This window comes from Miniopterus schreibersii (genome assembly GCF_964146895.1).
Source record: "Miniopterus schreibersii genome assembly, chromosome: 3".
Taxonomy (NCBI): domain Eukaryota; kingdom Metazoa; phylum Chordata; class Mammalia; order Chiroptera; family Miniopteridae; genus Miniopterus; species Miniopterus schreibersii.
Window position 1 is genome coordinate 54,475,854 of NC_138103.1, and position 15,262 is coordinate 54,491,115.

The following is a 15,262-nucleotide window of genomic DNA, read 5'->3' on the forward strand; positions in this document are numbered from 1 at the left end:
GAATGGCTGTTATCAATGAGACAAGATATGACATATGTTGGAGAGGATGTGGAGGAAAGGGAACCCTCATTCCCCGCTGGTGGGGATATAGACTTGTACAGCCACTGTAGAAAGCAGTCTGGAGTTTCCTCCAACAAAGAATACAGCTACCATCTGACCCAGCAACCCCTCTTCTGGTTATCTACCGGAAAAATTTAAAAACATTTATTTGTAAAGATATATGTACCCCTATGACCCTTGCAGCACTATTCATGGTAGTCAAACATGGATGGTTGAATAAAGAAGATGCGGTACATATATGCAATGGATACTACTCAGCATAAGAAAGGATAGAAAAACTGCCGTTTGAGACCACACAGACCCTGAGAATATCATGCTAAGTGAAATAAGTCAGGTGAAAAGGGCAAGAACCATAGGATTTCACTCATATGTGGGATATAGAACAGAAAGCAACAAACAAACAAGCAAACTCACAGACACGGGAAACTGTATGAAGAAGGGCTTTGGGGGACGATAAAGAGGGTGAAGGGGTCAAATGTATGGTGAAGGGGAGACTAGACTATGGGTGGTGAGCGCACAGTGCAAGCAGCGTGCACATGGTGAGTTATAGAACCGTGCAACAGAAAAGTATATAATGTTATTAACCAGCATCACCCCAGTAGATTAGTTACAAGAAGAAGTCCCATGCTCTTGGAAACCTTATAGCAGAGGGCCTTTAGGATGTATCAACATTGGTTTTAAAATACATTTGTGACAGCATATCATGGTGGATGGCTTAGGTGGAAGGAGGGGGAAAAGAGAAAGGAAATGTGTACGGATGTTTCCCTACTGGGGTGCTGGGTTAAGTATGCCCTGACCAGTCCTGGGGAGGCGGCACATATGAGAGGAAGGAGCGGAAGGAAGGATTAGCCGGATTTGGGTTATTGTGGTAATATTTACTTTACAAGATTATATACATACTTAGCTTCATATTCTTAACATTTTGTCTACATCTCCCAATCGCACAGAAATAGAAAGTCTTTAATTTCTTTTTTTTTTCTTTTCCTTTTAGCAAATGCTCTGTGCAACCTCGCTAACAATTTGCTGCTTTTGTTGGGTGATTTAACTTGATTACTTCAAATTTGATCTTATTTCTTGGAATGGACTGACCTGCATTTAAGCTATATTCAGTTTAGCTTGATAGTCCGCTTGCGGCTAAAGTCTTCCTGGTAAACCTCTCTGCAATTTAAATCCACTGATAGGTTGCTCAGCGAGGAAAAAATACTATGAAAAATATTTGCTTATTAATTTCTAATTCTAGGTTTTTCTTATATGCGTGTATATCCTGGTAAGCCATATATCATTTTTAAAATCTAGAAATACAGAAACCTCACTTAAAACAATGCTTTGAAGCTTTACCTCGGGGTAGAGCTGGTTTGATGGTTTCCTCTCCCATTCTCCTGGCCCACAGGGCAAAGCAGTGCCCATGAATTGCACTGCCCGGAAGGCAGGTCAGTAAAAGCATAAACAAGGAGAAACAGATGCGGCAAGAAACCAGGGAATACACACTCTCAAGTCTTGAGTAACTAAGTGTTGACTGTTGCTTGAAAGTTACACAAACACTGAGATGTGATTTTTCTTTTAGGTGGGAAATGAGGAAGGACGAAAGACTAGAAGAGGAAGAAAAAGCAATGCTGGAACATTTAAAACGAATTTGCAACTTCCAGGACTCTTCTGCCTCAGATAACACAGAAGAAGAGTAATCTGCAGAACACGGCAACAGCTTTATTTTAGGAAATAATCACATATAATGGAATAGGATTTTTACTACAGTCAGGATGAACCTCAGATGGGCTGTGAAGCATGAAACCAATGACTGAGTAATCTCTGAACTGAAAAGGAATGTAGCACATAAAAAATAAAGTGCTGCATATTTTTTATTTTAAAAATAATTTCAAATGTTTTTCTTTCCTCAGTCTTTCTCTTTAGATGATAATAACTGCTGCCATCTCGTGTTCCCTTTGAATTATTTTTCTTCTTTCAGTCTTGAAATATCTATGACAACAGGCAAAATGTTTGGAAATCTTTTCCCTAAAGATTTTTAAATACATTTGGATGTTAAGTTGAATGGAGTCACATGGCCCCCTGAGTCATCTGCAAATTTCAATCTAATTTTGTAGCTGTATCCCAAGTCCAGGTCTTACCAGCTTCCTTTCCCATAGCCTCTTTCTCGTCCAATTGATCTTAATCAGAGCCACAAAAAGCACTCTTCGGAAGTGTAGCTTTAGTCATATCTCTGCATATAGTGTTTTTTTAAACATTAGTTCCAATCATACATAGTACTTTCAGATCCTATACCCAGTGGCTCCATGTTCAGGCAACTGCCAGTCACTCCCTTGGCTCAACATGCTTACCATTTTCCCAACCAGAAACCATCTTTCTCACAAAATTACGTTCAAAACTGACTCCAGCAATCTCTACTCTACAGCTCATTATCTATAACTTCTGTCATTTCTCTTATTTCCATTACATTATACACACAAAGGAAATGGAATGTGTTCTAGCACCCTGTGTGCCAAGTTATATAGACTATAACCTTCCTATCAGTGCCTGATATTAGATTCTAAAAACTTTAAAGGCCTTACAGTATAACAGAAGTCTTCTTTTATAACAATCATCTTCCCAAATACCTACCACAAAGTCACTCATCCAGTCAAGAGTTAATAAACACAGTTGTTTGAATGACTGCCACTGAAAGAAGACAATGAAGACACTTAGACTATTGATCAATCTACAGGACATCTGGGAGAAACTTTATATCATGAGCTATTTTAGACCATATGACACTGAATGTCATTGAATTTATTTCTGATGTTCTCAGATTATCCATGTTCCCATGTTCTGTAATTTTTACAAAACATATGTAGGCATTTCTGTATGACTCCCTTTTCAAAGTATAGTAAGAGGAGAGTGGGGTGAGTTGGAAGGAGAGGAAAATAGAAGAGAGAAGAGCTTGCAGTTGAATTCTCTTCTGTACTTGCTCAGTGAAATTATTGTAGCTATAAGTACAATAAAATTTATAACTGGAAATGTTAAGTGACAAGTCACTGATTTATCAATCATTTTGACTCTATACTTGATATGTTTCTTAAAGTATAAGAAGTAATATTTCAAAAGGGTTTCCTTTCTCACAATTATTTTGCATTTGTATATGTTATCAACAGGAATGAATACTTCATAACTCCCCATATGCTTACTATAAAAATATTATATTCCTATAAAATATTATCTTACTGTTATGTTTAACTGCATTTTTGTAATTATAAAGAGGTATCTATTTTATTATTGGTTTAGCAGTTATTATGTGGAAACAATATGAATTTTTAATAAAATATAGATGGAAATGTGTATTTCAGATATTTTACATTTTTAACATCTCTGCCAAACACTGTTATAGAACTACCAAACAAGAAATGGGAAAAATAAATCAGCTTGTTTGTCTACCAGTATGAGCTTACTCAAAATGTCCTATTATTCCAGTTCTTAAATTTTGAGTCAAAGAGATCTTCAGGTCATTTGTAATTAGTAGTTTACTACAAAAAATATTTAAGAATTTTTATGGTTTTCATTATACTTGAAATATTTCATAATAAAAATATTAAAAAGCTGCATCAAGACTTAAAAAGGAACAAAATCCTGTCACATGTTACATGAATGAACTTTGAAGACATTATAAGTGAAGTAAGACAGTCATGAAGAAGACAGTGTATGATTCTACTTATATGACGTATCTAATGTCAGCAAATTCATAGAAACAGAAAGTAAAATGGTGGTTACTTGGGACTTGGGTAAGGGAAAAAGTATTTTAATGGGTATAGATAGATTTTCTCATTATTACAAGATGAAAAAGTTCTGGAGATCTGTTTCACAGCAATGTGAATATACTTATCACTATTGAACTATACAGTTAAAAATGGTTAAGATTATATGTTATGTTTTTACCATAACTAGAAAAGAAGCACTGCTATAGGTGGAATATCCACAAATAAACATTCCTAACATGACGCCTGAAAGCTCTTAGGTTTTAATAGGGAACTATGAGACCAGCAGATTCTACATAATGATAAAAACAAACAAAACCACTATCTGCCTTGCCTTTGAGGCATGTTTTCAACAGCATCACCAGTAAAGCAATAAACCCTTGTTTCTCCAGAATTCAAAACAAAGAATCCAAAACATTGTAAAACCTTTTTCCCCCCAAAATATTGTAATAATTACTTGCATGAGTAAAGGTCTGTATTAGTTCCTTATTGCTGCATAACAATAGTACCGTATTTGGCAGCTTAAAACAACATACATTTATTATTTCATAGTCTCTGTGTGTCAAGTGCCTTGCCAATAATGCTAACCCTTGAGCTGCCACCTGCAATGAAGGGAACTCAAAACTCGCAGATTCTTTCTGAGGAGCAAAGGATTTGAATCCCACATTGGGCATCCCAACTTTTAAGATCTGCATCTGAGAGACGAGCCCCCAAAACATCTAGCTTTGAAGACCAACAGGGCTTATGTCCCCTCTAGGCTATAGTGATATGAAAAATGACTCTTAAAGGGCTCAGGGTTCAGAACTCACTTGCGCCAGGGCCAGGCACAGAATCGTAGCATGTAGAAAAAGTAAGAGACAACTATAGCATCCAGTGAGGACTACCTTTTGAAAAGAGAACCACAGATTTTGCTGGAGATTGGATGTGGAATGTCAGAGAAAGAGAAATCAAAGAATGACCTGAACAATTGTAAAAATCAATGTGCCATTTACTGAGGTGGAAAGATGTGCAATAGAACAAGTTTTGGAGGTAGAAAATATAGAGTTTTAAATGCATGTTAAAATGCATATCTATCCTAGTAGGTATGTTGAATAAGAAGTCAGATATATGAATACAGACATCAAAGAAGTCAGGGCTGGATATGGATATTTAGAAGCCATCAGCACAGTGATGCCATATAAAAGACAGTGAAGGGCCCAGCTGGGCGTGGCTCAGCGGTTGAGCATCAACCTGGGATCTAGGGGATCCGGGTTCGATTCCTGGTCAGGGCACATGCCCGGGTTGCTGGCTCAATCCCCAGTCAGGGGAGTGCAGGAGGCAGCTGATCAATGACTCTCTCATCATTGATGTTTCTATCTCTCTCTGAAATCAATAAAGACATTTAAAAAATAAATAAATAAAAAATAAAAGACAGTGAAGGGAATGGATGAGATCACCTGGGGAATGAGGTTGGATAAAGAGGGGAAGAGATCTGGGGCACACTAACATTTAGAAATCAGGAAGACTCCAGCAAAGGAGAATCAAAAGAGCACTGTGATTTCACAAAAGTCAAAGGAAAAAAAAAGTTTCGAAAACAAGGATGTGCTTAGCTGTTTCAAATGCTGTTGAGTGGTCAAGTAAGATGAAGACTAAGAGCTGCCCCCTAGGATTTATCAGGATTGTTTAAACGTGCAGATAGCTACACAAACTCTCCTTTCTTTCTTTCTTTTTTTTTTTAAAAATAGGTTTAATCCTTATTGTTTTAAGTATTGCAGATGTCCCCCTTTCCCCCATTGGCCCCCTCCACCCTGCTCCCGCCCCCTCCTCAAGCCTTTCCCACATTCTAACACTTAAACTAGCTATGAGATCTCACATTCAATAGTGCGCAAGAATTAAAGATCGTGCATTCTGCATTCTGCGGGCCATTTAGAGCATTTTCATGGGTAATTTTCACCATAAAGGCGTAGTCGCGCACCCCTGACTCTAGCTTCCCACAGCTGTTTCCAATCTATCCTATTAGTGCAGGCATGCCTCATTTTACTGCGAGTTGTTTTACTGCGTTTCACAGGTGTTTTATTTTTTGCAAATTAAAGGCAAGACCCTCCACCAACAAAAAGACTAGGACTCCCTTTATTGCAGTGGTCCTGAACAGAACCTACAATGTCTCCGAGGTATGCCTGTGTTCAGCGGACAGGGAAAAGAGCAGGCTCAGGGAACCCATCCTTAACTTCCTATTTTATCTGAGTCATACTTGAAAGGTAAATTTTATCTCCTCAACTACCTCCTGACTTTTCTGGAGTTGAATGGATCGGGAAAGGTGGATAAACGACGGCACGGTGTCCGCCGTGGGCTGCAGGGACACTCCCGGAATTGTTATTTAAATTCCGCTTGGAGCCTGTGGCCTCGGGGTGCCCCAGGAAGGGGTGTTCCTCCCTTCCGCTGGGTGACCGCGGGGCGCGCACAGCCCGCAGGTAACGCGCCGGACGCCGCTTACCTACCGCAGGCCCCTCTCCCAGCCCACCCAGCGCCACAGGAACCCGGCCTGGGGCCACGCCCCGCCTATTTCCGGATTTGTCGCCGTCGCGTGCGCGATGACGTCTCTGGCTGTTGTGGACCCGGAAGTGCAACTCGAACTAGTTCGGGGCGCGGATCCCGAGAGAGAAAGTCACTACCGCCGCACGAGGGAGTTCGCTGGGCGAGCTGGAAGGCCACGCCTCCTCCCGCCTCCCCCCGCAGCCCTGTAGCTGGGGGCAGAGCTCAGGTAGGACCTCCGTTTGCTGGGCTGTGAGCTCCCGGGCAGGCCCCGGCTGTAATCAGAGCAAGGGGCTGGCTTGGTCCTTCTCAGGGGGGGTTGTTGGCCCCAGGGCCGGAGGCTCCCCGGAGATACGCCGCTTTTCCTGCAGACACCCCTGCCCTGTGTCCTGGACCCCGCTGATGGGCAGTTTCCACCTGCCATTTCCACTTCCGTGGTGGGACAGGACACGTGTGTTCCTAAATGATGTTCCTTACACCTGGACTTGGGGTTCTGGGCGCCCTAAAGACCGTAGAGTAATGGGCCCTCCTCGGCTTTCTCAGGCGGTTCTCTGGTTAAAGATTATTTTCCTACAAAAACTGTCAACTGCCAATGCTTTACCAAAAGCCATTTACTGCAGACAGAAATTTACAGTGCGGCTGTAAAAGGTTCTCAAAAGTTGCAACATGCATGGACGCTGGTGGGACATTTAACTGGGATGAATTCTTAGTTGAATACTTTTGACTTGGAAATGAAGTTAGGTATATTTTTGAAGCAGTCAGTTTCTCTCCGTCCAGGGGTTTAACATATTCTAGTGCTCCGGGGTGTATATCTGTTGGGCCAAGTAATTAGTTACTTAATTTTTGGCTATATTTATTGAAAACCAACTTTGTTGCATTTGTCCATTTCCCCGAATCCTCTGAAAAGTTGTAAAGGGAAAATTTTGTGGTTTTCAGACTACCAAGTTCCTTGTAACTTTTATCAAAATATGTGCAATGTGATGTTTGCTATGAAATACATAGTATCATTTGCCTTAGAGCTGTGTTAGGGGTAAATCTCTTTAGCTTTGTTCTTTATCCAGCATTGTGAGGGACAGATATACTATATCCATTTAGCTTATTTAGAAACTTGAGTCAGCACTGTTTGAAGCGCTTAAGGTCTTACTGTCATCGCTGGTACCAGGCTTCTCTGTCTGACAAACTAGGTGTTCGTCCCACTTCACCGCTGAAGCCTAACAGGGATGCTCTGGAGGGCTTTGAGGCAGTGGCTGCTGCGAGGCTGGTAGATGGTACGAAGGCCAAGAGGGAAGTGTGCTGTGTGAAACTGAATATCCGTCTATTCATTTAACAAATATTTATCAGCTACCTTCAGTATGCCAGGTAGTGTTATAGGTTCTGGGAATACAATCGTGGCCAATAAAGTCCTTGTGCTCCTGCAGTTTACATTGTACAGTAAACCCTCTATTTTGCAGACCTTGATTTAATGGACAAAATTTCCGGTCCATATGTAATATGTGAAAATTAACACCCTGTTAATTTTAAAGTGCTTTTAACCAAGATTTGCTTATAATTAAATTAACGGGGTTTTTTATGTTATTAATTCGCTGTTACTTTTTACAAATTTTAGCAAATAGGTCATATGTTGGAAAAAACACTAGTAATTTTGCTGACATAAATATTACATATCTACAACTATAGTATACATATTTTAATCCAAGAGTCACCACTCTTAATATTTGGAGAATGATTAGCACGTGATCACACCACATGGTGAGTGGTAATTGGTTCTATTGACAGGTGGTATGACTTTCTGTAACAGTTTTAAAGTGTGCCTGCTGGCCCAGGTTCCCAGCACACAAAGCCATGCCCCAGCCATGTTCATTTGTTTGCTAGTGGTGACTGGTGAATGCATGCATTTACTAGACCTATTCAGTATAAATTTAAAATTACAGTAATACATAGAGAAAACTTTTCTGTGAAATTAAACTTTTCATACCTACTAATTTTAATCACACGAATGTGTCTACATTAGTAAAAACGGGTAAACTGATTTGTCAATTTTTTAACATACACATCTAGAAAAACTACTTTATTATATAATAGACTTTCAGCTTTAACGGACACCCTCTCATTTGAATTAGTCCATTATATCGAGGTTCTTACTATGGTGGATGAAGAAAGAAAAATAATAATCATATATATATCTATATATCGATTAGTGATAAGAGCTATGAAGAGAAATAAAGCTCATTAAGGGCAGATCGAATGATGGAGGATGCTGTTTTAAATAGGGTGGTCAAACTCAGCCTCCCTGATAAGGGGACATTTTTTTGAGTAGAGATCTGAATGAGGTGAGTGGAGGACAGGTGTTTTAGGTTATTAACAAAAGGCCTTGAGGCAAGAGTATGTTTGGTATATCTTGGAATAGCAAGAGTGTAGGCATGGAGGCATTAAGTTTCAAAAATCTTGAGAACAAATATTTATTCAGTGATTTGGTGTGTGCATGAGGGATGTTATTTATTGACAGCCTATTTTTCTCAGCTTTCCTAAGCTAACCTCTATGAGGAGAACCTGATGTTCTTATATATGTGAAGATGTTTTCATGCTCTACATTAGCACTAACAAAGTCAAGCACCATTTACTCACTTGTACATAACGTGTACTGTTTTAAAGTCAGGTTGGGTTTGCATAGTAGCCATGGATAACTAAATATCAAGTACTTCTCTATGTCACTTTACTTTTCATTCATTTTTTTTATTGTGGTCAAATATACATAACATAAATTTACTATTGTAACTATTTTTAACGGTATATGTCAATGGCATTAAGTACATTCACGATATACAACCATCACTACCATTCATCTTTAGAACTTTTCATCTTCGTTAAATAAAAATTGGTACTCTTTAAACATTAACTCCCAGTCCCCCTCTCTCCTCAACCCCAGCAACCACCAATCTACTTTTTGTCTCTTCAAATTTTCTGTCTCTATTCTAGGTACCTCATATAAGTAGAATCATACAATATTTGTCCTTTTGTAGCTGGCTTATTTCACTTAGCACAATGTCTTTAAGGTTTATCCATGCTGTAGCCTGTGTTAAAATATCCTTAGGCTGGATCATATGCCATTGTATGCATATTACACATTTTGTTTATCCATTCATTTGTTCGTGGATGCTTGTGTTGCTCCCACCTTTTGGTTACTATGAATAATGCTGCTATGAACGTGGCTGTGAAAATTGGCTTTCATTTCTTATAGGTATATACCCAGAATTGGAATTGCCAGGTCATATGGTAATTCAGTGTCTAATTTTTTAGGAATTGTCTTACTGTTATCCAGAGTGGCTACATTATTTCATATCTCCTCCAGCAATACACAGAGGTTTTAATTTCTCCCCTCCTCACCAACACTTCACATCCTTGCCAAACAAGATTTCTGTTTTTTATCTAATGGGTACGAAGTAGTGTCTCCTGGACGTTTGATTTGCATTCCCCTAATGATTCGTGATGTTAAGCATCTTTTCATATGTTTTGGGGACATATATATATCTTCTTTGAAGTACTATCCATTTGTTTTAAGAACTTTAATAGAAATTCTTGGAGATTGGTTGCCTTCCTCATGTGCCTGGCCAAGGATCTAGCCTGCAACCAAGGTACATGCCCTTAGCCTGAATTGAACCTGGGACCCTTCAATCCACAATCCAGTGTTCTAACCACTGAGCTAAACTGGCTAGGGCTTGGGTAAATCTTTTAAGGTTAAAAAATGCAGTCACTATGTCTTCTGTTGCTTTTTTAACCCTAAAATACTATAATCGTAAAAGCTTCAATGTCTAGACCAAGTGTATGCAATAACTTCAAACTTAGAAATAAAAGAAACTATAGCATCTTTTGCAACAATGAATGAACCTTTGAGTATCAGATTGTGATGAAAATGCTTCAGAAAAGCCAGAGATCATCCTAACATGCTTTGATATTTTTTTTCTTTTTAATTAGAAGAAAAGGGGTGTATTGATTGATTGGCTGACTGTGCCTGTGAAGTAGATCCCTTTGTCTGGTAGCTGAGAAAAGCAGGAAACAGAAGAGACAAAAATAATGAAGAAACCGAGAAAAGAAATGTTGGATAGCTGTGTAGCATTTGGATGTGGCTAGATGGAGAGTGGCAAAGATCAGTAATAGTAGTGGATGGTAAGCACCAGAACTGACAGTAGAGGTGAGGGGACCCAGCGACAAACTGACAAAGTAATTTTGCTTCACAGATTGGAATGGAGTGGGGGATAGGATGAGAGAGTGTAAATCACCAGCTACATCTCAACATGTGGTTCTGAAGTCAGTCACTTGAGAAACTCAGTAAGACCGACTACATCAAGTAATGTATGTCAGAACATCTGGTTCAACAGTTAGTCTTTGGGAGGTGTGTAGTCTATATAGTCCTACTATAAGTTTTTCAGACCATGTATCACAATTTCTTAATCCTCACCTGAGGATATGTTTTTATTGTTTTGTTTTGTGGTGGGTTTTTTTTTTGAGACCGAAAGGGGGAAGAGAAAGAGGGGGGGGGCGGGAGAGAGAGAAACATTGATTGGCTCTCTCCCCTATTCTCCCTGACTGGGAATTGAATCCTCAACCTTTTGGTGTACAGGCTGATGCTCAACTAACTGAGCCACCTGGCCAGGGCAAATATTACTGTATTTAAAATTTTTATTTTTTAAAATGCCAACTGGTTTCAAGAAGTGTCAATTACCTGTGCCAATATAAGAGAGTCATGGTTTGGCTGTTCCAAAAATGGGAGTAGTCATGTAGGCTTGGTTTTGGAAAGTATTTTTGACCTGATTCTACTTTCTGAGGAGTTAGTATTATTATTCTGGGATCACTGCAGTCTTATTTTTATTACTGTATATCTTTTTTGCCTTGGATGTTGCTGAACTGTATGGGAGAATACTAGATAATTATGCCCCCTATGATTCTGCACAGAGCAGAATTTGCAAATTGGAGACCCCCAGGCTAAATAGACCTGCACAATCTTCAATGTTTTAAAATTAGTTTCCAAGTATGTAAAAATCTAGGTTTTTTGTTTTTTCCTGAAAAATCTGAACTTCCAGCACACTGAATCTTCAATCTGTGTAGCAACAGTGAGGCAAAGAGCATTTCCCTTGAAGTGAGCCATGTGTTTTCCAATTGTTACAGTCTTCACGCTGAGGCAGTCTAAGCTGGATCTCACTGCTTGCATTTACTATTAACTTTCTGATGCTTGCAGGTGTTTGATTTTTTGATTCTTGCATTATATAAACTTTAACGTGGATACAGTTTGTTTTTGTCTTTCTGTGGCTCTACTGCATCTATTTTATTTTCCTAGATACCTACAGTGATTGGGGTATGGCATTCAGTGTAGACTCCTTCTATGAGTCTATATTGCCTATCCTATAAATTAGATTTTTTTTTTTTAATCTCATTGTGCTCCAGTGACCTTTCTTAAACTCCTGCCAAGGGTCTTTTCTATAGGTTGGTTCTTGCCTGAACTTTATTTTTATTCTTGTTGTTGTTAATCCTCACCCAAGACAAAACTCAACAAAAGGAAGACAGACAATCTGATTAAAAAAGGGGCAAAGGACCTGAGTAGACACTTCTCCAAAGAGAACATATACATGGCCAAGAGACACATGAGAAAATGCTCAATGTCACTAATCATCACAGAGATACAAGTTAAAACTATACTGAGGCACCACCTCACACCTGCCAGAATGGCTCCATCAACAAATCAACAAACAAGCGCTGGCGAGGGTGTGCGCAAAGGGCAACCCTGGTACTCTGCTGGTGGGAATGCAGATGGTGCAGCCACCATGGAAAGCAGTATAGGGTTTCTCTTTATTTAAAATATATTAAATCTTTTAACTATTGAGTAAAAAGATATATTAATCTTTTATAAATCTTGTGCAGGCTCTGTGAACTCTAATGAGTTACATTCTTTTAGACAAAAGCCACACCTACACTTTTCTTTGAGATAGATCCTAGTGGTATCTCAATATTGTTTTAATTTACAATTCTCTAATGACATACCATGTTGAGCATCTTTTCATAAGCTTATTTGCCATTTGTATATCTTCTTTGGTGTAGTGTCTATTCATGTCTTTTGCCCATTTTTTAATTGAGTTTTCTTTCTGTCGAGTTTTTAAGAATTCTTTGTATATTTTCGATAAGATACCTTTATTAGATATGTCTTTTGCAAATAGTTTGGGGCTCGTTTTTTCATTCTCTTGACTGTATCTTTCATAGAGCAAGTCTGGTTTCCTTTTTCTTTTTTTTCTTTTTTTTGAGTCCTTTCATTATTTTCTCTCTTCTCACATTACAATATAAGCATCAAAAAGAACCAGGTGGCACATTCAGCACTCTGATTGGAAATCTCCTTACTGAGATCAGCCATTTCATTACGTACATTTTCTACTTTCCATAAAACTCCATGGGACAGTGTTGCTAATGTTTCTGCCATTACTTAACAAGGATCCCCCTTCCTCAAGTTTCCAATAACATTTACTTTACTTTCTTGCAAGTTCTTACCCACAGCCTCATCAAAGACCACAGGGCTTCTGTTAACAGGTTCTTCAGGGTGTCTCAGGCTTTTTCTAGTATTTCTTGGAGCCCCCTGCCTGGTTCCAAAGCCACTCTCACGTAGTGTTGTGGTATAGCAACACTCCACTTCCAAGTACCAAAATTTGTATCTGTTGCTGCCCGAAAAGAAACACTTATATGTTTTGCAGTTGCAGTACTGTTTCTTTAAGACAAATTATGTGGGTCATTGACTCACAGCAAAATTTGAATTTGCAACCCTGAAGGAAAGAGTGGGACTTTGACTGTTAGGATGGGTACTTATGGACAGATTCTGATGAAGCTAGGAACCTAAGATCTCTCAATTCTGTTGGACCTCCTTTGCCAGTAGAAGCAATCCTTCTACTCCACAGGAAGTCTATATTTAAAATACGAGTATGTTTTAATTGATAGCTTTGTTAATTTTTTTTTGGCACAAATGTCTGAATTATATTCTTTCCATATCTGTTGTTATTGATTTATTTTTTAAATCCATTTTCTTAGTTTAGGTGTTCCCTATTCAGTTGAATATCTTGTCAGATAAATTTCTATGTTCTTCTAGTGAATTTATTTCAGAGTTTACTGTATACTTCATCTGTTGGTAATTCTTCTGAATGGTTCTTATTCAGAACTGACAGACGATTTTATTGGCTCACTGAATGAATCACAGTAGGATTCTTGAGTTTCAGAGGTCAACTCTAAAATATTGATTGTATAAGGAATCATTTTAAAATGGAAGGGATGTTGCTACTTTAGAGTTGTTTCAGGACTTTGCACAAGCCTGGTGTGTTTCTTAGTGTATAACCACTATAAAATACAACCTGGACTTGTGGAAGAGCTCATCTCTGTGCCCTTCCAGTGTATAATTTTATGTTTTGAGTCTTTAAACTTGCTTTAAATAATATTTCTGTGCTTAGTGATACTGAAAAGGTGAGCACTGGAAGCTTGCACCTTATTTTGGGATCTGTGTGTGTAAAGCCAGGTTTATATCAACAAATACTGAAGTATATGAATATTTCCATTAAAAACTAAGTAAAACCCATCATCCACATTAACCTCAATGTCACAAGTTTATAAAAGCTCTGCCAATTTATATATAGTCAGATTTCAGGTAGTTACTTAGGGACTAAGTAGTGCCTGAGGTCTTGCAGCAAAATTTGTGGATAATATTTCAGATGAACAAAATACAGCCTTATTTAAAATAAAGAATAGGCTTTAAGTATACACTTAGTACACTTAGACTAAGCATTGGTGCTAATTCTCTGTTAGTCCAGGCAGCTTTATTTTTTTTCTTACTGCTAATTTGTGTACCAATAAAGGATGGTTGAAACAACATCTGTTTTTCAGTGAAAGGAAGTTTAACACTCATGCAGAAAAAGCAGTATTTTCAGCATTTGTCATTTAAACAAATAGAAATGAGTTTAACAAAATGTTATGTTCAGACAAAGCACCAGATAAAATGTTTTATGCTTGTTTTATTCTCATTCTAACAACAAGTCCTCCCTCCAGTGGCTGCTGTTACAGCATTTTCTTTTTTCACCTTATTTTGGGAAAACAAGGAAAGTTTTGTTTGTTTTTTTCTCAGAGTTAAAGCTCATTTCTGTGTCATGTTGAAAGGCTGGCAGATGATCCTGTGTGGGAAATATTCTTTTGTGACTAGATGAGCTCATCCTTTAGTAGCCAAGGGTGCAGATTATTCTGAATTGAATTGTAAGTTCTCATCTTTTGCTTTCAAGTTGCTTATAACTGCCCCTTATGCCAGCATTTAAAATTTTTAATCACTTGTATATCTTCAAAGGCAGATTTTACTTGTTTTATTTACTAATAGCAGTGTACAAAGCAAAGAAGAAAAACATAAATGACAGTTGACATTTTAAGAAGTATGTAGTTGTATTTTAAAATATTTTGTTATAATGTTTGGGACATTATTATTTTTTAATACTGTTTTTTTCTTTTAGTTTTTCTTTTATTAAATTTATTGGGGTGACACTGGTTAATAGGATCATATAGGTTTCAGGTATAGATTTCTATGTTACAAGATCCGTATATTGCCCTGTGTGCCGACCACCCAAAGTCAAATAATCTACCGTCACCATATATTACGCCCTTTTCACCCCTCACCCCCTTCCGTCAACCACCACATTGCTGTTTGTGTCCACGAGTTTAAGTTTTATATTCCACATATGAGTGAAATTATATGGTTCTTAGCTTTTTCTGCCTGACTTATTTCACTTAGCATAATATACTCAAGGTCCATCCATGTTGTCACAAATGGCAGCATTTTGTCTTTTCTTATGGCTGAGTAGTATTCCATTGTGTCTATGTAACACATCTTTATCCAGTCCTCTATCGAAGTACACTTAGGTTGTCTCCATGTCTTTGCCACTGTGAAT

General features: G+C 38.3%; 2 protein-coding genes across 6 annotated transcripts in view; both read left to right on the plus strand.

Annotated features, from left to right (window-relative positions):
- KIAA0825 overlaps positions 1–3,487 on the plus strand; it is a 330,258-nt gene extending 326,771 nt beyond the window's left edge. The window contains exon 20 of the mRNA XM_081133727.1: positions 1,625–3,487. Coding sequence (XP_080989853.1) covers positions 1,625–1,742 — 118 coding nt within the window. The 3' untranslated portion in view covers positions 1,743–3,487. The remainder of the gene's footprint in view (positions 1–1,624) is intronic.
- A 2,891-nt stretch (positions 3,488–6,378) lies between these two features.
- Positions 6,379–15,262, plus strand: part of ARB2A (ARB2 cotranscriptional regulator A) — a 308,143-nt gene continuing 299,259 nt past the window's right edge. For 2 of the 5 annotated variants that reach the window (XM_081132496.1, XM_081132498.1), the window contains exon 1: positions 6,379–6,540. The gene's annotated coding sequence lies outside the window, so the exon portion shown is untranslated. The remainder of the gene's footprint in view (positions 6,541–15,262) is intronic. The other 3 variants (XM_081132499.1, XM_081132497.1, XM_081132500.1) reach the window with 3 other exon arrangements.